The sequence below is a fragment of the Ixodes scapularis genome, unplaced genomic scaffold, assembly GCF_016920785.2.
Source record: "Ixodes scapularis isolate PalLabHiFi unplaced genomic scaffold, ASM1692078v2 PGA_scaffold4__175_contigs__length_147842914, whole genome shotgun sequence".
Taxonomy (NCBI): domain Eukaryota; kingdom Metazoa; phylum Arthropoda; class Arachnida; order Ixodida; family Ixodidae; genus Ixodes; species Ixodes scapularis.
In genome coordinates, this window is record NW_024609879.1 from 7,382,348 (window position 1) to 7,405,911 (window position 23,564).

The 23,564-nt window shown below is 44.9% G+C and overlaps 1 protein-coding gene across 1 annotated transcript; it reads right to left on the bottom strand.

Annotated features, from left to right (window-relative positions):
* Positions 1–241: 241 nt before the first annotated feature.
* On the bottom strand, positions 242–1,629 carry LOC120840511. Its single transcript, XM_040211099.1, has 2 exons — positions 466–1,629; positions 242–310 (listed from the first exon to the last, which is right to left on the bottom strand). The coding sequence occupies exons 1-2, from the start codon at positions 1,627–1,629 to the stop codon at positions 242–244; spliced, it is 1,233 nt and encodes a 410-aa protein (XP_040067033.1).
* Positions 1,630–23,564: the final 21,935 nt, after the last annotated feature.

Consider the following 23,564-nt stretch of genomic DNA (forward strand, 5'->3'; position numbering starts at 1 on the left):
CATATGCGTGTTTACAGTTACAAGTGACTGCGAATCCGGGTGCAGTTGCAGCTGCTGGTACGCTGTAGAAAGATCAAGTACCGTGAAATATTTGCACCCGTGTAGCGTTGCAAACACGTCTTCCATTACCGGCAAGGGATAGTGGTCTGTTCTGAGATTCGGGTTCAGCGTCACTTTATAGTCGCCGCACAACCTCACTTTGTTGTTCGGCTTAGGGACAACGACCAACGGTGTTGCCCACTCACTCTGCTGAACCGGGACCAGGACTCCCGTTTTCACGAGCGCATGCAACTCTTGTTCTACTGACTCTCTTAAAGCGAATGGTACAGTTCTATGTTTACAAAAGACTGGGGTCGTGTCGTCCTTCAATACTAATTTAACTTGACTGCCCGCGATTAATCCCAGCTCAGGCTCAAACACCTGCGAGAATCGGTCAACCAGCCCTGCCACTTGGTCTAGACTAACCCCATACACGCTCATCCAGTCTAGCCTCAACGCTTCTAGCCAATCGCGGCCCATTAACACAGTCTCACATTTCTGCGGTGTGCGAACCACTACAAGCGACAACGTCATGGTCTGCCCATTGTGCTCCACAGGTACTATCAACTTGCCTAAAACCTCCAAAGGCACGCCCCCATAAGTTTTCAACTTTAGGCGGCAGTTTGAGAGAGACAATCCAGGCCAGTACTGCTTATACACCTCTTCAGGCACAATGGAAACCGAGCCTCCTGTATCAACTTGCATTGTCACCAGTGTTCCCGCCACTCGAACTTCAGTAGTGTAACCCCCTTTTCTAGCACTGCAGGAGCCAATGTTGTACAGCCAAACTTTTTCCTCACCACTGCTGTCGTCCACGGCTTGCACCAAACGGGACGTTGCTTTGCAGGCCCTTGCCAAGTGCCCCACTCGTCTACACGCTCGGCACTTGTACTTCCGAAACGGGCAACTTGACTCGTGATGGGGTGCTCCGCAGCGGAAACAGCCTGACGCCTCGGGCCTCTCAGTGTTGACTTCCATCGTCGCCTTCCTGGTAGCCGCTCCGACGTTCCTGTGTGGGCCTAGACGTTGGACGGCGTTTACCTCTAGTTGTTCAGAGGCTGCTGGCTGAAATATCTTGGTCTCTGCTCGTGTGAGTTCAATGCTTCTGGCAATGTCGCATGCCGCCGAAAAAGTTAGAGTTTTCTTTTTTAGAAGCTCTGCTTGGGCTGCCTGGTCCTTTAGCCCCGCGACAAAACGGTCCCGGAGTGCTTCATCCAGGAACTGCCCGAACTCGCAGGTGGCCGCGAGCCTTTTTAACTCAACCGTGTATGTCGCCACCGTTTCCTTCTCGAGCTGGGCCCTCCGGTTGAATCTGAATCGCTCGGCGATTACCATCGGCTTCGGAGCGTAATGCTCCCTGAGGACCGCGACCAGATGCGCATAGTCCTTTTGTTCTGGCTTTACTGGTGTTAACAGCGTCTTCAACGTGCGGTACGCTTGCTTCCCGATGGCCCTTACGAAGACCGAGACTTTCAAGTCGTCGCTCACCTTCGTTGCTCGAAGATAGTGTTCCATCCGCTCGACGTACGACTCGAAGTCTTCCTCCGCATCTTCGATGAACTGCTCGAACCGGCCGCCGCACGAAGCCATCCCGTGGTCCTCGGTCAAGGCGCTTGGGTTTTTGCCGATGACAGTGCTGGCGTCTGTCTTCTCGGCTATCCCATCCTCGTCGCCACTGTTTTAGCCTCTAGGGAAGTACTCAGTTTCTGTAGCTTGCATGTTTATTCGATGATGCCAAGAATACAACAAACCCGTAGGCACACTCACGGCTGCTTTTATACTGATAGCAGCCGCGCTATCTATAGGTTAAAGAGTGACGTCACAGTTAACCGACACATGACATTAGATTCGGACATGATGACCCAACACTATCTTCGGAGGTTCGGTATCCCGTTCACATCGGCGCTTTGGCTTTCACCTTCAATTCGTCTCTGGGATAACTTAAAAGACCCTGTTTATCATTACAACCAACATCAGTTGTTTTGCTCTTATTTCCGATTTCTCGATTTCTTCCTCCGGTAAGTCGTAAAGCTGAACGCTCCTTGTCATTGTTTTAATTTTTTTTAACGAAGTCCTTTGACGTCCGCTTCAAGGAGCCGTCCTGCGAACGAAAATTGTGTACTGTGGCGAGGTGCTTCAAGCCTTACAACGTGTGTATTACACAAACAGATGTATGACCCCGGCCTGGTTACATGAAGAGCTCGTTCCGTTTTCTCCGCCTTTTGTGCCCTGGCTGTAGACGTCGGATAATGGAACATCCGCTGCACCGCTAACTATAAGGCTAAGGAATGTCAGTTGCCATCATTAAAAAATTAAGAAAATACAATATATAGCCAAGCATCAGTATTCTCAATCGAAATTAATTTACCCGCTGCATTGGAACACACGAATACGCAGTACAGTTTTTGCAGCGAAGCCGACCTGCGGAAATTCCGTTTGGCCGTTCTGAGAACGTGGAAGCGATTTCGATCACTTCTTGAGAAGATACAACAAGAAAAGGGGGAACTCGCATCAAGCCAATTGAAAGTTCATATGATCGGCAGCAATAATAAAAAAAAAAAAATTGAGCGAAATATTAAATGGCCTTTTTTGATAAAGTGGGTTCAAAATACCAGTTAAATTCATTTTCGACGATATTTCAAATTTCATATAAAAAAATTCAGTGAGAACAAAATAAACCAAACCGTTGCCCATCGATATTCCATGTATAGGGCTACACCCGCATACTGTTTCGTAAGCGCCAAATATAATAACTCATGAGTTACAAGGCTCTGAAGTTGTCACCCCATTGTCACGTGGGAGCGATTTCGATCACTTCTAGAGAAGATACAACAAAAAAATGTGGAAATCGCATCAAGCCAACTGAAGCTCATATGATCGGCAGCAATAATAAAAAACTGAACGAAATAAAAACTGGTCTTTTTCGATAAAGTGGGTTCAAAATATCGTTTAATTTTATTTTCGACGATATTTAAAATTTTATATGAAACATTCAGTGAAAATAAAATAAACTAAATTTATTTCCGTCGATAGCCCATCTAGAGGGCTACACCCGCATGGTATTTAATAAGAGACAAATATAATAACCCATGAGTTACAAGGCTCTGAATATGTCACCGGATTGTCAAAGGGACGATATTTGATATTTTTTTACCTCAATAAACAAAAATGCGAAAGTATTTTCCTTTGGACTAAAAAATAGTCAAAATCACATACAAAAGTACAAAAAATTACTGTGAGTTTTGTATACTTCCCGTTTTCATACCAGCGTACAGAACTGGGTAGACAAATCACAGAATAAAAAACTGATTTTCACCCTGCTCCGCTCAATAATTTTTTGTGAAGCGAAATATTAAAAAAAAAGATTGAAAAGCGGTTTTGTTCTGTCCAGAAATGGGGCAATTGCGTATATTTAAAAAAAAAAGTCGAAAGACCCATTTCGACAAGCGTGTTCGATTTTAAATAAACCACCCAGATATATATTCAATGCTGATTACATCATTGTAGGGAGGCTCTCCGCGCACCAGAAAGTTCATTGGCAATTTAAAGTCAAAGATCATCCACTGTATTTATGAATAGCCAATTTGCACAAAAAAAAGTGAATGTTGATTAACTTAATTTTTATTGACATTTGCATAGTATATCATGCAGGCTAGTGCAAATAATTTTTGAATTCATTCTTGACCTAGCACTTAATATGAAGATAATGCAGTCCAATATTTCGTAACGTAAGGGAGCACTTTTTTTTTACTATATCTAGCCCACTATTGTTATTTTGTTTATTACGCACAAAATAACTATGTTAACGAAGTCGTAAAGTGGCTGCGGAAAAAGTTTAAAAACAGTCAATGCTAAAAAAAATTTTAAAATAATATTCTAGTATATATAAATCAGTTTGCGGTGTTTTTTTCGTTAATTATTTTAAAACTGGACGCAGAAAGTGTGCCAAACTTTCCTTCCAATGGATTCTTCTTTCGAGCGCTTTATCACTATATCGGCAGCGCGACGTCAGTGCATTCATCAAGGACACGCCGCCGAGATCGGCCACCTGTCCTTGATGGCGTCGGCGGAGATGACTTCTGTGCTCAAGATCTTGATGGCTGGGGCCAGATGGCTTCTGCACAGCTGTGTAGTCGACGTTGCTTTCGCTGCAGTAGGCTAATATCTTACTTAGTGTCTTGAAGAAGGTGCACTGGCGTGTTTAGTGGTGTTTTTGGTTAAAACTGTGAAGTATGAACAACTTTCCGGTGAAAAAAAACAAAAAAAACAACTGTGCTTGTTTGAAAATTTGAAAACAATAACTGTGTTTTCCGGGTTTCACCGATATTTATGTTCGACACCGGTGGATATTTACGGGTGTTTTTTGGTGAAAACCGGAAAGTACACAACCTAATCACAAGTGATCAAAGAGCTCATCAAATGTCCAAACAGAGGTCATCAGAATGTCTCGAAAGCAATAAATATACAGAAATTTTAACCCTTACACAAGTTCTTAGGGGTATAAAGATGCAAGACTTGCAAGTACTTGCGGGCAATGGGTGCTTCCGTTTACAAAAATACCCTTTTTGGGTTTAAAAGGCTGTGAGTTTTAGACACTTCAATCACCGCTAATGGTCCAAATAAATTTAAACTTCAGTGAATAGTATAGCAAAGATAAAGTCGGTAGCGTGCCCTCATAAATTTAGATAAGACCTGTGCTCTGCAGCACTGAATGTTTTACAATGAATGCTTTCAAGAAGGTTAATTTGTGTCTCTCAATCGTACGAAAACGACGTTAACAAAGATACCGTAAGACGTGTCTTTTACATCGTTAGAGAGCCAGCCAGACCAGTGGCACACACCATGCCTTCCATCGACAGGGTGCTCACGTCGCAAGGTTACAAGCTCGACCACGGGCTGGGAGACTTCAAGGCTAGCTTCGGTGCAGACCGCCGCCCGGCCAACACCGGCGTCGATTCCTGGAGCCCCACCGCGGAGGTGCTGGACTCCCTGCGTCGCCGGAACTTCAACCGGCTCGTCTGCAAGCCGGGAATGCAGGAAGCCCTTTCCAAACGCTCGAGACTGGTCTTCTAGAAGTCAGCAACCGATGGCGGCCCGGTGAAGACCACCGTCACGGAGACCGCTGATAGGCTTAAAGTACTTGTGCATTTCATATCATAATCACCATTACTTCATCTCGTATATTACATCATTACATATTCACCATCACTCACGCGGTCCCGCGGTTTCTAAGTTGCCACTGCTCTCCTGAGCCAATAAAGATTATTATTATTATTAAACAATTGTAAACATGTAGCGAAACTCGATAATTGTTTTAAGGTAAAACCTTAATTTCTATTGATATTAAAAATAAGCATTCAAGAAATATTCAGACACCTGCAGTTCTACGGCATGGAATATCAGTTTTCAGAGCTTAGAATTCTGCGTAGTTCAACATAGTTGAACGTGAGCGCGTTGGTTTTGATAACCTGTTGCAGAAAGAATAAACAAACAGGACGGACAAGGACGGACATCTTTCAACTTTCTACAACATGTAGCGTTTTTATTAGATTTTGGCTTCGAGATCGATATTCAAGATTTGGTAAATTAAACAAAATATCTTGAACTGGCGTGTCTCATGCGCATTTTTAATTAGTGACACTTCTTTTAGCAGTGTGAAATATATCTGTGTTGTTTCAGTTCAATCTAGCGACGTTTATTTTTAATTATATTCTCTTATTCTTGCTGCTTAATCTTTGTGAATACCCTTGCTTTTTTCAAAGAGCACGCAGATGTTTACAGGGTGCAGGAAACTTTGCCTAAGCAAGAGTACTAAACATAAATGCGTCATATCTTGACATGAGTCCGGAGGTCTGTTATTCTTGTTGTTTATAGCCATGTATTGTGTAAAATATTGCCGCGCGCGCAGCTGGACAAGGAGGCAGCGCGCACGTGGCCTAACGGTTATCGTGCCTGCCTCCCCCGCGAAGAGCCAGAATTCGATTTCTGGAAGCGACTCATCTTTTGTTGTTCCTGCAATTTAGTTTTCTGGTAGATTCGAGAATCCTGTTGGGCGTGTTCGAGGTTCGAATGCTCTACGCGTCGAACATTCTACGCCGTTTATTCCAGAAGCTCACGCAAGTACATAAGGGGCTCTGCGTGGCGAGCGGAGTCAATTTCGCCCCAGCGTTCGACTCTGCACTCAGGCCGACTTCGACGCCCGCGACGCTCTGCTTTCTTCTGTTCCCTTTTTATATTTTTTGTCACAAGTTCGCCCCATTAAGCGTTCAGTGTACTCAGTTATTCACCGCCTCATCACTTGTCATTCGTGACGATATGAGATCTCGACGAGTTGCTCGAAACGTCCACATCAGATTGCTCTGCATGCATGGAGGTTTTGGCGCTTTACTGCCATCGTGTTTCGGAATCCGGCAAAAGGTACTCGAAAACTGGTGTGTCAATACTTAAAAAAAAACGCTGACATTTCGAAATTTCTCTTAATTCGTTATTCCTTATTATATCTGCCGTCAAATCTGCAGTTGAAACCTGACTCATCAGATTAGTCATTAATAAGATAATTACCTCAATGAAGATAATTAGCCAATGGTAGAGTAGTAATCTGGGCGAGTTGGTAAACATTGAACATAATTAAAACTTGCACACAAAGAGACGAGGACACACGAGGAAGGAACACAGAGCAGAGACACAAGGAAGTGATTTCTTTATTAATATCCTTATTAACACTTGCTTATTAATCAGTGGCGGAGAACCTTCTAAGATATGATATCAAATCGATGGACTAAATTCTTTAGTAGAGCGCCGGCAGTCTAACGCCTAATTAAATACAAATTGAGTTTGAATCTGCCTGCAAGAATGGTTTTGATTTCCCGAGATTCCTCTCCCCCATTGTTGGGCGAAATGTTGTGCCACGTCTCGAGACAAACTTGATTTTGCAAAGCAGGGGATCGTCGTACTCGCGCGTAGGTACACCTGCCAATGTCCTATAGGTGAATTGCACGTTTCCTTAAGCGAACACGCCATAACTCTGAATCGAAATTTTCGCGACTCCAGCCATAGTGCGAGATCGGCACGATACTAATACTCGCAGCTCTCCTCAACACATGCCACAGTCTGAGGCGGGCTGCTCGTCGTAATTGGCTTATGTGGTGTGCGTCGTCAGAGCTACATCTGTCGAAATGTTGTCGCTCTATATGCTATTACAATGCTGCACCGCTGGACGCCATTCCAACCGCCACCTCCTGGGTGTAACCTTTGAGGAAAGTCTGGAAAGCCGCTCTTGCCATTTCGCATTTCTTTGTTTCCTTTTGGGCCACCAGGCCGAAGCTCGGACTTTTAAAGCAGCGCGCGCTCAAATAGCACGGATTCATTTGAAGAAGCTAATTGGGCTTCTGATAGCTTTCTCGTTTATGGTTTTTGTCGTCCCTGCGGCCGCGGAATGTTCTCTAGGCACCCAGGACCAAGAGAAATATTCGCTGGGGTGCGCATCATTTGCCTCCTGATAAACTCACTGGCTGTGACGCCTGGGTCCGGTAGGTGCCTTCTGATGCTTCTCTAAATAAGGGGTATCGTGTCAGACAGGTGGCAGTGCCTTTAAACCGCTCAGACTGGTGCCGCAGTGGCGTCAAATGCTTGAAAAGTTGCGTTCATAAATGAGACGTGTGTGCAATATCATTCCTCCTACAATTTAGCAGAAAACAAAGATTCCGAGCACTGTAACTGTGATACGAGGGTCAATTAGCACAGGGTAAGGTTAGATTCGACATGCCGATGGTAGTACTGCCTGGTTGTCCATGGTCACACCGGCCGGTAGGCGTTCAGGGGTCGACTCGTTTCCCAAGGCGGCAGGACTGTTGCGCCGCAGGTTGGGCAGTCACGCCGGAAGTGGTCTTGTCGGCCGCAGTCAAAGCAGCGCACTGAGGTGCGGCGGTCAGCGCCTTGTAGCGGGCTCCGTGGGTCTTGTGGGTGTGGCCTTCCAGTGAGTCCCTCGTTGGACAAGCGATGGCCACCACTGGCTCAGCTACGGGGGGTATGACCTTAAACGGCTTTCGTCCGGCCGTGTTCTAAATTCAGCCGGTCCGGCGCGTAGCGAGGGGTTCGAGCCAGCCGCCCCCTCGTTGGACCAGCGATCACCATCCCGGGCTAAGCCATGGGGGTAAGACCACAAATGACTTTCACTCGGCGTGTTTCGGATACAGCCGGCCTGGCACGTTGCCGGGGGTCCCAGCCGCAAGGGGGCCTCCTGTGCTTTCACCGCCTAAGAGGGCATGGGCCAAGCGCACGGGTGGGGGGGGGGGGGGGGGGAGAGAGGAACCGCGCCAATGTCCGAGGCCGTGGATGGACGCTGAGGCGGACTTGTGGGTTCTGGACTTTGCCAGGCTCAGGATGGCTCGAGAGCTTCTTCTGAAGGCGGCGGTGGCCGGTACTCTTGCTCTTCCAGGAGCGACTCTTGGATGCTACGGGCGTCTTGTACCAAGTTCTCCAGAGTCGGGTAGGTGCGGCCATGAAGATAGGGCCGGAACATCGGGTGGCTCTGTCGCATGACCGGGGAGACCCTGTTTGACTCGGACGCCGGTGGGCAGGCCCGCTCGAAGAGCTCCCGCATCATCTGAACGTATTGGAGGAGCATCTGGTCCGGGTGCTGTGTCCGGCACTCCAGTTCTCGCCGGGTTTGAGACTGGTCCCCGGCCTGGAGAAATTCGTCTTGGAATTTCCGCCAGAAATATTACCAGCTTAGGAACGGGCCACGGTGTGCCACCAGCGCGCGGCACTCGCCTGAAACGCCATGGGCAGCACTCGTGCAAGAACACAATCGTTCGGGGCGCCCGTGGCGAGCTTGCGAGCCGCCACCTCAGTCAGGAAGTCGGCCACGGACTTCCGGTCGTCGTGGCCCGTGTAAACCGGGACTGGAACCTTGGGCCGTGGTTTTTGCCCTTGGAGTTCGTGATCATCCTGGGTCAAGCGTTACATGACCGTGTCGCAGAGGTTGGCAACCCGTGCCATCAGGTCCGCGGGCATCGGGTCAGGCTGCTCTGCGGTCTCGCTCTGACCTGTGGTGGTTCTGCGGCGGCTCATCGCGAAAGCGGCCGCGAAAAGACAAAAACACAAAAAAGGAACGAAGCGGAACAAAAGAAAACACGACAAGAAATATACAGAAGTGCCGTGCCGCGATAGAGGGTGGAAAAGATCACGACGGGTGGCCGGAGCCTAATCGAACAGCGGCGTAGGCCTAATGGGCCGGGCAAAGTCAAAAATGAGAAAAACCCGGCTAAAAACGCCTAAAACTTGCTAAATGCCTGCGCTCCAGCCCGCAGGAGAAGAGTAGGCCCCGCGTTGGGGGCGTCAGGTAATGTAGGATTCGGTAACACTTCTAACCCGCCAGACGGACCAACGAGGCAGATATGAAAAAAAAACAAAAAAACTTTTACTCTCCTCAACCTTCTCTGCTGACCGACTGACCAGGCGCCGAGCTCCGACTAGCTCGCGCCTCTCGCCCCACCCTCCCCGAGCTCATGACCCAAGCCCCGTGGTTCTCTTGATAGCGGCGCTACACCGGCACAAGACCCGCGACACCGCCACAACTGTTGACGCATATGGCGGGATCACTGGATTTTGCTGGCGATGATGAAAGAACGGATAAAATTACCATCACAAAAGGGAAAATAGAAGATTTGTTGAGGAGCACTCGAGAAGCAAGATAATACACAATTTTTGTGGGGCCGATTTTTTAATAGACGGAATATAGATAAACTATATGGTTCTAGCTCTAATGAAAACGACTTTTCAGCCCTGATGTGTTATTTGACCCTAGTAGAACTTAAAAGCTTCAGCCTTTTACGATTTCAGTATTTAGCACTTCAGACTTCATCCTTCAGCACTTCGGACTTCAACAGTTCAGACCTTCAGATTTTACAACTTCGGCCTACTAACTACATAGCCAGCATACCTTTCAAGCCAGAAGTAGATCTTTCCTGAAGGTCACAACAGATCTAAATGTCTGTAAGGTGTTTACTCAAACCCGTAAAGGCCCGTTCACACTCTTGCGACCGAATGCGACCCAGTACGACCGAGAGAGACCAGAACGGTTTTTAAGCCTCTTGCGATCTCTTAGGACCAGCTCCGCTGTAGCGCATCCGGTCCTAAAAACCGGTCTGGTCTCTTTCGGTCGTACTCGGTCGCAAGAGTGTGAACGGCGCTTAAGCAAGCAGCTGTAGACAAAAGCGATCTGATCAAGAAGACACAACAGCGGTTTTTGTCGCAAAAAGTATTTTTCTACGTACTCACAATGCCGCTGGGTAAATTCTTGAGATGTACGGTAGCTCAACGAATAAAAGGGAGCAGGTTCACCACCGATAAGAGTGGAACTGGACGTCGGTCTCGGGGCCCGAATGCGCTTCAGGGGATGGGCGCGATGCCACACGGGCTAGTACGTCGACTCCACCCCACGCACAGCCACAGCCCCAGTAGTGTCGACAGACTTCGGAGCACGAGCAGCGGAGCACCTATCCTTTGCATTCTCGACGACGTCGGAGGTGGCGGCGCTGCGCCCGGCGCTGTCCTTGGCTGGAAAAAAATGTCCGCCTGAGCGCCAGGTAATCCTGAGCGACTCGAAGGCGACACCGACCCAGCTGACCAACCTGGACCGCGCACCACGGCTCGCCAGAGACGTGACGAACGCAGCTATCGTGTTGCAGCGCCAATAATCGAGGCTGGCCTTGCAGTGGCTGCAGTCCTACTGCGGCATTTGAAAAAAAAATGAGGGGGCGGATAGCCTGACGGCTTCGGCTGTCAGGCGATCCGCCACCTCCGCTTGCCTGACCTCCATTGTGGCTGCGTTCTTGGAAGCACGACTCCTGGTGAGCAGGGCCATCTGTATGCGCCACACAAACCTCGAAAATGACCCACAATGCCCAGACTCCCAAAGAAGCTGCCTAGCATAGTAGCCGCAGCAATGCGGAGACCTCTCACAAACAGCGCCTTAGCCCTCGCTCACCTGGCCTGCTGGTGTACCCCCAGCGGCAGCCGTTGCTCGCGCTGCGACGAGGAAAGAGCGGATGACGCGCACATCGTCCTGCGGTGTGACCACTTCTTCCACGAGCGAACAGAACTCAGCAAAAGTACACTGCCTTGAGATGCACCGCAAACTACTTGGAGGACGTCGACAGGCCACGAGGTTCAACTGCAGCAGTGGCGCTCAGGGCCCTATCATATTTTCTCCAGCTAACAAAGCGTCAACAATCCCTCCCACCGACCGTTGCCGCTAGATGCGCGGGAATGTCACAACGACTCTACCTTTCAGGGCGCCCCTACCAGTCGCGCGCATGAAAAACCAGCTTACTCTGCCTCTCAAGGCACCACACATTCCAAAGGCCATGATTACCAACTCGCCCGACCTCTGTCCCAGAGAAAATGGATATTGGCGGAGTGCAGCGTTCGCAGCGGCTGTTAGATACAAAATGGGCAAGCGACTTTCCTTACGCACATATCCAGAAGGGACACGTCATCTATCCCACATACACGTTAAAACTATTTCGATGGGTGTTGTGGTTTCAAGAAAAGGATTGGGACAGACCCCAAGAAAAGGATTGGGACAGGTCTAAGAAGAAACATGACGGCTTTCTTACACCCTTTAAGAATTCATAATAGTTACGCAAGCACCTTAGAAAACTTCGACGAACATCTCAAACCCCTGAATCATTTTGAAGGGTCCGCTTAAAAATTTTAGAAATCCTGGTTGGCACCATAGACGGTGTGCCAACTAGCTGAGTTCAAGCCTTTAACCATAGACGTTCTTTGTAAAGGAAGGCAAAATGACTTAAGCTACCGCCCGATGCAAAAGGTATAGCCGGTACCATTCATTCATTATTGCATCCTATGATAGGTGACGAAACGCTCGCTGTAATTCAACTGGTTGTCTTCACACAGCCATGTCAAAATAGCGGAGTGGAGAGAACATTGGAAAATAAAGGCGGTGGCCCAGTGAGGCTCGGCTTGTTTGTCGTAAAAATCAGACAACTGAAAAGAGAGAACAGCGCCTGGCTAAGGCAGACGCTTTACACAGACGCAAAGTTGGGTCATTCAGCTACGGACAAGGGCTGAGCGACGAAACGAGGTTCGTCTCAATTTAATCAATCGAATATGGGGTTCGCAGGAGTAACGCCGAAATGCTATCGCAATTTGACGTAGTCTGTAGCGAAACACCGCAGAAACAGAAAGTTTTGTTTAGGACAAAATGTCTCTATGGGTGGATGTTATGAACATGTGCAAGACTCGAGTTTAAAATACAGCGTTACACGCCTACGAAGGCAACACAAGGGATGCATAGCCCGGGCCAAACAATGCATCTGCACTCAAAGTATATGGAAAACATAATTATTCCTAATAATTTATACGCAATTATATCTAGGGACAAACAGCCGAAGCCAGCGAGATTGAACACAGAGTTCAGCGGTAATCGAAACGCGGACCGTGCTGCGCGCAGTCTCCGACATCTTTGCACGGGGCCACAATGATTACAGACGAATTCGCGCAGTTGACTTCCCCAATAATCATAAGCTCTTTGATACACGCAGTACATGCCATTTGATCAAAACTTGATGTGACTTGGCCTACCTCGACATTTTCCCGTATTTTACACTTTACAGGACGCTGTACACGGTAAAAAGCGTTGTCCATATCGATTTGGAGCATGGCAACTTGATCGAGTTCGCCGTCGTCACATAGCTCAATTACACTCCTCGCGATGTGGACGTTTGTTAAATTAGATCCCCCTCTGATGCCACATTTCTGGTTCTGGCCTATTATTTCGTTACTAACATTTTGTAATTGCCAGGCGAAGATTCATTGAAACCTTGTAGTTAACGTTACCAAGCGCAATAGGCCATCTGCAATACCCTTTGGTCTGATACTATCTTGCGACTGAAGCAAGCAATGTTGGGTATGCCTGAAAGTGGAGGCTGAATCGTACAAACGTGAGCTATGCGGAGAGCAAGTCCTTAGCTTCTTGTGCAGGAGTTGCGGTGACGTCAGAACGACGCCGAGCAAGGATAGTGGGTAGACCTCAAAGGAAGCTGCCTTGAGGTCCACCCACCATATTTCGTTCAGAACCAATCAGAGCTCGGCGTTCTGACGTCACCATAACCCCTGCAAAAGAACCAGACGAGCTTACGGGCTTAGCGTTAGTTTGGTGGCGCTTAGCGTAGTGTCTGAAACAAGTAATTTAAAGTTGCAACAATTTTCAACTCGACGTCACTACAACTGTGGCTAACTACAGGGTGCGGCCGTAAAAACTTTCACATTTGGCACGCCTAGCAAAAATCGAATTTCAAACATACATACCTGAAACTGGGCGCACGAACGTCATTTATTCCAAAGATTTTTGCCTATTTTTTTCAGACGTCAACTCTGGAGTAGCGAATTATTAGAAAGATAACAAAAATGCCAGACGTGCATTTCGTATGGCCTATACCCGCGCGTTCGCCGTCTGCTATCTGGTTCGCGACGCCGCTCCCAGGTGGCGCACTGAACGCAAAAACTCGGGAAACCCGCTCGAAAGGCTGGTGTCGGGCGAGATTATCGCGATAAAAAGTGATTTGAACCAAATATATGAACAATGGTTGAAATTACCTGTTTCAAGTCAAGTTCTGACAGATCGTCATGCAAGCAAGAAGACACCATGATGCGACGAGATCATTTATTTACAGCTGCTCGTCTTGTTGACAATTGCGGGTCGCTCTCGAAGACAGCAAGCACCGCTTCAATGAGCTCCTCATTTTTCAGTAGGCTCTCACGTTCACTGACTGGATTCTTCTTTTTACAGTCTTCTCCACTCACAAAACGATCCGCCCAACTCAAAATAGTTGGGCGTGAAGGCGGGCGTTTATGAAATGCAGTGCGAAATTTTCATTGTGCTGTGGCCACCGGGTTCCGCTCCCCGTACCACTTGACTGCCTGGGCACACTCACTTGCCGAGTATTCCGGCATCGCAGGGCGGCGCGGAAAATATTTTGATAATAACTGCAGAAGACAGTGCAACAAAAGCAATAAATAGGAACAATCAAGATGCCTCAGCAGCGGCACTCTTGGTTCCAAAGTTGAGCTTTCACCGGAAACGGACCCGTCAACAGATAAGCAGACGACAAATGAAGACACACGTTCGTCTGCTTTAGAACATATTTTTATTAAACGAGGGCGTCCGCCAGTTTCTAAGTTTCAAGTAAAAGGGCATAATCGTTCACATATTTCTGTAAAATCACTTTTTATCGAGATTATCTCGCCCGACACCAGCCTTTCGTGCGGCGTTTCCCGCGTTTTTGCGTTCAGTACGCCATCTGGGAGCGGCGTCGCGAATTAGATAGCAGACGGCGAACGGGCGGGTATAGGCCATAGGAAATGCACGCCTGCCATTTTTGTTATCTTTCTAATAATTCGCTACTCCAGAGTTGACGCTTGAAAAAAATAGGCAAAAAACTTTGGAAAAAACGACGTTCGTGTGCCCAATTTCAGGTATGTACGTTTGAAATTCGTTTTTTGCTAGGCGTGCCAAATGTGAAAGTTTTTACGGCCGCACCCTGTATCGGGCGTTACACGAGACTCATACGAACTGTGTTTATAAAATTCCGATAAAGCAGATTATCAAAGCCCTCGCGCAGCTTTGTGGTAACGAACCCATTTCAAAAGCAGCGAACGCAGGGTCGAATCCTGAGAAACTCATAGCGGCGGGCTTTAGTTTCCATTCATTTGTCGATGTCGACAACGGATCTACTACGCCTAACGCCCTACCACCCCGACAAGAAACGTCATTTCGAGTGGTGGGAAGAACCTTAACACTCATTGCTGTAGAATATCTGAAACGGAAAGCTGTAAGGAATCGGCCTTTCACCAAATGATCGGAACACCAGGCACGTAGGTACACGCTCTGCACACGCTTGTCTTATCAATATAAAAGTTATGAAGTATATAAAAAATAAGGGACTGGTTAATGCACATGCCAAGTGATTTTTTAAAATCCACGGTCGCTGGCATTAGCGTGCGCGCGTGCACCTACAAGCATAGCATGCTCCACGGTCTTTTGTGTGTTGCGTAATGCAGCCAAACATCCACTGAAAGTATAACGTTAGCCTTTTATACTCAATTTATTTGATTTTAGTATTGGAAGTGTATCAATAAGAATCAAACAATTCTTCGAGAAACAATGTGACTGGTTCCTAGGTATGAGAGAACATATCGAGATTTCACCGAAAGAGCAAGGCAACAGCTTAAAAAAGCTGGACATGTGAATGTTAGACCTTTCTTCTTTGAACTTCATCATTCTTCTGTATTCTCGGAAGTTCCTTGCTACGTTAAACAGACACTGAGCATCATAAGGTCATTGCAATAAAGGGCAGGCTTGGTTGCTGGATACTTCGGGAGTAAAGCTGCGTTGGCATGATGAATATAAATGTTATCCACAGATTTGTGTACGTCAATGTTAGCGCGTATCTTTCTGTCCGGTTCCTTTTCGACGTGTGCACTCCTGTACCTAAGTAAACGATACGTGACTCACAGCGGAAAGGTCATATAGGAAGATATACTCGTTGCTCATTTCATATTTTATACAAAGGCGGACCATTTTTTGTGTGTTTTAATTGCTAAAAAAGATTTGTATGCTTTGATATAAATATACGGATTTCCCAAGATAATAATTTATAAAACGTTAATATTAAAAATAAAATTTCTTTTTCTCGCTTCAATTAGAAGATAGCATGATAACTCAGAAGAAACCATTTTGACTGTTCTGTAGAAACCGATTTGGTACAGATGACATATTGTAGGATCTTAGATGCTTGGGCGAGTTGGGTATTCATATTGTAGGAGAAGCGCTAAGTAGATTCACTCACCCTCAAACTCACACTCACACTCACACCAGAAAAACGGTCATTCACGTCGCGCTGACTTTCAACTCAAATTGTATTTTCGTCTTCTTTCGTTTTTCTTTTACCCGTATTTAAACTGTCATCTCACTTCGTTCTCTTCTGTACAAAACAATTACCAATGTCTATCGCACATTACCTTCGAGTATCAAGATAAAACAATTTTTTTTCCGTTATGGATGGACTACTAACACAGGTGTCACTTCTTTTTATGATGTGAGCTGCCTCTATTATCTCACGTGTTAACTGATGATGGTTCTTTCCGATTATGGTGCTATTTTTGAAGTCCGCGGCGCACCCACAGTCACGGCAGTGAATGCCCAAAAGTCCTGAGTTTGCTAATCGGGTGTTGTTGTTGTGTTCCCTTAATCTGTCGTTAATACATCTTCCAGTTTGTCCTATGTACTGTTTGCCGCATGATAGGGGAAAGGAATAAATCACTCCTTCTGAGCAAGGTATGTATGGGGTTTTATGCTTTTTAGTGCAGACGGTATTAGTTTTTGCTGTGGCGTTAACTTTTTTCCATAGGCCTGATAGTTTGATGGGGGCGGAAAAGACTACGTCGATATTTGCGCGATTCCCAATCTTCTTCAGGTTATGAGAAATGTTATGAATGTAGGGGATGACTACCGGTCTCTGGTTACTGAATCTTTCGCGTGGCTTCCGGGATGTGATTTGACCTTTTTTAATCTGTTTAAGGAGACTTTCGGCGACTGAAGTTAATATATGTGAAGGATATCCCGCACTTACTATCCTAGATACTTGTCCTGTGAAGCTTGTTAGGCCTGAATGCGGGCAGGACTTGAAAATAGAGTTTTTGAAGCACTGATTAACTATGCCTCTCTTTACCAATTTGGAATGCGCCGAATTATAATTGAGGAGTGTTTTTTTCCCTCTTGGCTCATACGACCAACAGACATGACGGGGCTGAAGAGACAATCTTAGGTCCAGAAATCTTAAGGATCCTAGCTCTGGAAGCTCATGCGTAATCTCCAAAGGGTTAAGCATGTTTTAAACTTGACGAGCACAAATACGTGCTCGTCAAGTTCTGAGCAAGGTATGACGAGCATACCTTGCTCAGAAGGAGTGATTTATTCCTTTCCCCTATCATGCGGCAAACAGGACATATGACAAACTAAAAGATGTATTAACGACAGATTAAGGGAACACAACAACAACACCCGATTAGCAAACTCAGGACTTTTGGGCATTCACTGCCGTGACTGTGGGTGCGCCGCGGACTTCAAAAATAGCACCATAATCGGAAAGAATCATCATCAGTTAACACGTGAGATAATAGAGGCAGCTCACATCATAAAAAGAAGTGACACCTGTGTTAGTAGTCCATCCATAACGGAAAAAGAATTGTTTTATCTTGATTCTCGAAGGTAATGTGCGATAGACATTGATAATTGTTTTGTACAGAAGAGAACGAAGTGAGATGACAGTTTAAATACGGGTAAAAGAAAAACGAAAGAAGACGAAAATACAATTTGAGTTGAAAGTCAGCGCGACGTGAATGACCGTTTTTCTGGTGTGAGTGTGAGTGTGAGTTTGAGGGTGAGTGAATCTATTTAGCGCTTCTCCTACAATATTGTAGGATGTTTTTAGATACGCGTAATATTTAAAGGCCGGGAGTGCTAATCGCACTATTCTTCTTTTTAGCAAAATAATGTGCACTTCGCCAAAGTCTTGTTTTCGCGAATATTCATAGTTATCTAGCGGTGTTTTTTTTTTTTTTTTTTAAATGAGTCACAATCAGCGCATGTATTCTGTTGAGGCGATATACATTTACTTATTTATCATTTATTTACAATGCACAGGCTGCATCACAGGATTATTATTGCGGGTACTATAAAACCTTATAATAATACCGAAAATATCTCGCTTGTGAACATTAACATGGAACAAATCAGTGGAGGTTGTTCAACGAACATAAACTTAGGTTATAATATAACGTTAAAAAGTCGGTATCACTAACGGAAAAAACGATCTCATGTATTGAATTTTGAATTGAAACGTTTTCAAAAATATTTGGTCTTGACACTTTGATTAAGAACATATCAGGCTGGGCTGACCCTGGCGACCGATATTACAACCTTAGGTATAAGGTTCAACTTCAGTTGCGTATCAGCTATCACTGATGTAGAGGAGGGTATTTGTAAAATAAAGGCTTATATATGAATGATAAATCTCATGATCTTCACTTACCTAAAACAATCCAGCTCAGTCTACTTGACTTCACTGCAGTGCTTGTTCATGATAACAGTAATCTATCGTTTTATAGATATAGATCCGAGTAAAGTATGAGTGAAACCACTCTGGATATATTTGGAACATTAATAAACTAGCAAAGAGTGTGAACACTTATATCTTGCCCCGATAGTGTATTCGTGTCTTTTTTTTTTTTTTTTTTTTTGTAAAACAGATTTGAATTTTTTTTTGTGATTTTCTTACGCCATTATTTTTAATGCTTTAAAAAAAACAAAAAAAACTTCATTGCTAGAGTATCTCAATTGCGGACTCTACCGGTGTCTATGGTTTTAGAAATTTTGACTTTATAAACGTATGCAGAACTTTGATTCTCGAATCAAGGCTGGTTCTACTGTATTTTTTATTATATTTATAATCGTCAGTACACCCCAAAAAATTCGGTGTAGGATAGTTAGTTGTCTATTTTGTGTGCCGTGTTCCCTGATAAGTTAGCTCTACGTTTTGCACGGAAATAGTTGTTTTGAATTATTTAATATTTACACTACCATCACAAACCGGGGTTATAGGTTATTTTCAACTTCTGCAAGTTATTCTGTTATTATATTAACATTGAATTTGATAAGTATTTTTGGTGTAGAGAAATTATCAACGCTATCCTAATCGCCCTGTTTGTTAAATAGTTTCCTTAATATTCTTGGATTCTTCGTACATGGCTTGCATTACTATTGGTAAACACTAGGCATTGACTTTTGCTTGGCCTACAAGTTCTAAACTTTCAAGTCTTTGGAACAACTTTAAATATAAAAAAAGCGAAGGACGTCAGCCAGCTTTAGTGCCATTCATATGATATATTCTGTATTGCCATTTTAAAGGAGAGTGAACATCCCGTTGTTGCATTTGCTACGTCTGTCCGTCTGACCTACAAAATTCATACGTGGGCTCGTTAATCTATTTGTTGCCTCGATGTTTTTTTGTAATTTTTCGATATGTTTTCCAGGTAGCACCGTTTTTTGAGCCAATTTTTTTTTTGCACATTTAGTGTGTTAAAAGCCCCCAAAAGCCGAAGTATAGCCCTACATTAACATTCTTTTGACAGTGCCTTGGTAGCTTGGTACCGATTTGCAAATCATGCACTAAAGTTAGACCTTACTGCTGATAGTTTGGCTGTCATCAGCATCTCTCGGCCTAAATATGGACGGCGAACATCCAGAGCGACGAGCCTAGGGTGCCTTCATGTGCGCTTTGCTTAGGGTGGGGACATCTGACCATTTTTACCGCACTTTCAAGATTATTATTTTTTTTTTGTTCAAGAGCGCGCGTGAAAGAGCGTGTCCCTGCACGCGTTTGTGGCGCTGACTGTGCTACGGCGACATTTTGTTTTTGTCGATTCCTTTCTATTTTACCCGTGAGCGCATGCTGTCGGCATCGGGTACTACAAAAGGTGGCGCTACCCTAAACAGAAAGACATTGAGGCAACCTAGACGAGCCTATCATGCCAAGGCGCATGAGCTGCTCGTAGCCGCTCTGGCCCCACGACGACACGTGGTTTACTACACGGACGCTGCTAGCGCCCCCGCTCCTGTCCAAGGAACAGCACCAGCTTCAGCTGCGTGCGTTAACATATCCCACCCCGACGTGTGGTCCCAGCGGCTCCCCGCAGGGGTGGGCACTAAAGGCGCCGACTTAGAAGCCATTGTACAAGCCGTCCAACATGCTTAACACAGCCACTCACGAACATCAGTTGCAAACATCACTATCTACACAGACGCGCATGTGGCCTGCTCGGAGTGCTGCCATGCATCCAAATCGAGCAGAGACCGCGTGCACAAACTCTACGGCATCGCATCCTGCCTGCAGTCCAACCACCTCACTCAACTCCGTGTCGCCTGGTACCCGTCCACTCGGGTATTTGGGGAAATGAATGGGCCCATCAGGGGGCGCGTGCAGCACTAAGCATACTTTCCGCGCCAATCGTACCCATCTTCTACAGCTGGCTCCATTCAGATTTTAAGCAACCCGACGACACTCAACCGGACTTCACTGAAAGAGCCGGGCTTGCCAAGCAGGAGCGAAAAAAAATACTCCGCAACCTGTGGACTACGGCCTCCCTTTTTAACAGGCACAACAGAATGATAGCCCCAGTGCAAGCACGAGTGAGCCGCAAGGCCCAGACTCTCGTCCGCCATTCCGCGAAGGTCGGAATAGGTCTGGCTAAAGGACAACATTCTTGAGGTTATCGGAAATAAAGAGCTTGTATGGAAACGTAGCCGACATGTGCCTAGGGATGTGTAGTTGAGAGTGAAATTCAAGGCCCCCCGGATTCGTGATACGGCGCTAATACGTTCTGCTAAACGTAATCATTACACAAATAAGCTTGAGAACACTTGCGTCAACTCTGGGAAAATGTGGGCCATAATAATTAGCTTCGCAGAGTCGCTCGAAAGAGTGTCTCTGATCTGTTGGAAAATAGCTTTGGGTCCCATTTAGCCACCACAACAAATTCTTTCGTTTAACACTTCGCCATTTCTTTATGTAATGGTACATGGGACGACGTTTCTAATGCTTATGGCACGAATGTAACTCCGTCATCAGCTCTTCTTTCTACGCTTTCACGAGCTGAGTTGCGTTATATTTTATTTGCTTTGAAAAGAAACAAATCGCACGGAATTGATGATATATCTATCATTGACCTTTGTGATCATTTTGATGCGCCTGCAGAAGTGCTACTGCCATGATATACGAATTTATAAGTTCTGGTTGTTTGCATGATCTAGGGACTAAAATCGTAGTTCTTATTCACAGAGATGGCCCTCGTAATCTGCTGTTCTCATAGACTCATTTGGATACTGCCGTGCATATAGCAGATTTTAGAAAAGCACATTTTAGCAACTATGACCAGTTTTATTGATAAGCATGGAATAATACCATTTTTACAGTACAGCTTTGTCCCGGGGCATGGTACTACGTCATCCTTACTAGTCGTGTTCTCGGACTTCCTTCATTCGTCCTTCGATAACCACTCCTGTGCCTGCGCTTTCTTTAGCGGTGTCACGATAGCATTTGATTTTGTGAATAATAAAATATTACTTAAATTAAAACATTGTAGCGTTTTGAATTCAGAGGGCATTTCGTCACTTAGCGACATGATATCTTACGATCTCGTTCACAGTTGGCGTCCTTGGAACGTGTTTAAAGTAACAAGGTCCCTCTCCACTCCGTCATTCCGCAGGATTTTTTACGGTCGCCTTTATTATTTAATATTTACGTAAACGGCCTCCCGGCTGTTGTCACTAGTAACATACTTTAATATGCAGATTACAGTGTTACTAACCAGTCACACAGCTATTGAACCCGCCAGGCTAATGCTACAAACTAATTCTCTCGCAGTCATGAACTTGTTCAAAAATATTATAATAACTGTGAAATATCACACTAAGCTGGTTTATTTTCGCAGCCCTTGGAAAACGCTCAATCTGTTCCCGCAGTTCTTCTTGCATGATTTTAACTATGCTCCCTCTTGCTGCTTTCTTGCACAGTTCGTTAATTCTATAAAGTATCTTGGTATCTTTTTTTTATTTATCATGGAACACGTTCATGTCTCTTAATTTCGAAGCGTCTATGTTAGTATGTAATGCCATCTTCACAATTTAAAAATGTTTCTTACGTTTGCACCCAGGAAGTTGTCAATGCATTTTTGAGCTAAAGTGTGCTGACATACGGAATTACTTATTTTTTTAATATTTCTTTGGAGTGGTACGCTAAAATCAATAATATATTAAGGGGAATGTTGAAAAGTGTGTCCTACAATCTATTGATATTTTCTAAGAACTTGCTCGCCTCGCTTCAGCTACCTTGATTTTATTCACTCTTTCTACAAAATATTGTTCAGCACCACTATTGGTACAGTAATTTCAAGATTCAAAGAATTGCACCACGTTCATTAAGGTGTAAACCTCTCCATGAAGTTCCACGAATATATAGTCGCTATGTTAAAAGCATAAGGGAATTTTATGTCCCCAGAATATTAAACGCGTTACCGGGTTCCATCATTCTTTCTTAAATCATCACATCGAAAAAAAAGGTGAAAATATTGTTTAATGACGGAAATAAGCATTTGATACTTTGATTGTCAATTATTGATTTTTGTCTCTGATTTTGTATTGCGAAGAATAGGCTTTCAATGCCTGGTCCCGCCACGCAAGCCTTACTCTGGCTTCGGCAAACCTGATATTTTTAATTGGAAATTTTGATTAATAAATAATATTCTTATTATTATTATTATTATTATTATTATTATTATTGTCTCACAAAAACTCGCGGACCACTACTTCACGGCTTGTCAACTGCTCTCAAAGGATTCTGTTAAAACCACCTGCTCTAAAAAGAGACAAGTAAAAATGTTTGATCGCAAAGCATTTGACAAATTAATCGCATCATATGACTGGGACACTTTCTTGCGGTATTTTAGTCAACAGGAGATTTATTCAAAGTTCATTCAGCTATGGAGAACTTTTACTGACTGCAGTACAAAAGTAATTATCGTTAAAAAGCGTCGACCTGAACTCGCGTGGCTGAATGATGACATTATTGTCGCAATCAAATATAAAGAACTTTTGTGGACGCGCAGTCGACAGTCACCGAAGAACGAGGAATTGCGTATTAAATTTAAAATTGAACGCAATAGAGTAACCGCAATGATCAAATCAGCTAAGCGTATCTATGTCAATGCAAAGTTAGTTGAATCCCGCTTTGACACCCGGGTAACTTGGTCTCTTGTCAACGACCTCTGTGATGGTCCCCGTGCTAGACGTTCAGTTGACGAAACCGTGGAAAAGTATTTCCCATGTAGTCCTCTCTCTACAGCCAATGCTTTCAACACCTATTTTGGAAAGACCTCAAGCATATCGCGCGATAATGAAGTAGATCTCTCGCTCTCAATCGTTCCAAATGTATCGTCCGCTTTCCTTCCTGAAATAACTGAGCAAGCGCTACAAACTATGTTGTTCAGCTTTAAACCTCGTTTGTCTCCTGGAATTGATGGTGTACGAATGTCCGATCTGTGTAGAAATTACAACTCACAGAAAGATATACTTCTACGCTTCAGGCATAATTCCAGACGACCTTAAAATAGCCAGTGTAAAGCCTTTATTTAAAAGTGGAGATCACGGTAAGGTCGACTGCTATCGCCCTATCTCGATCTTGCCTTCAATAGCGAAGATTTTGGAGAAACATATTTTTATAACTATGACTGATTTTATGGATAAATTTAATCTTTTTTCCCCACAGCAGTATGGTTTCGTTATTGGAAAAGGCACACAACCTCTTCTTGAGGACTTCTCTGATCTGTTGAACACTGCCTTCGAAAATAATCTTGTTACGTGTGCGCTTTTCTTAGATGTTTCG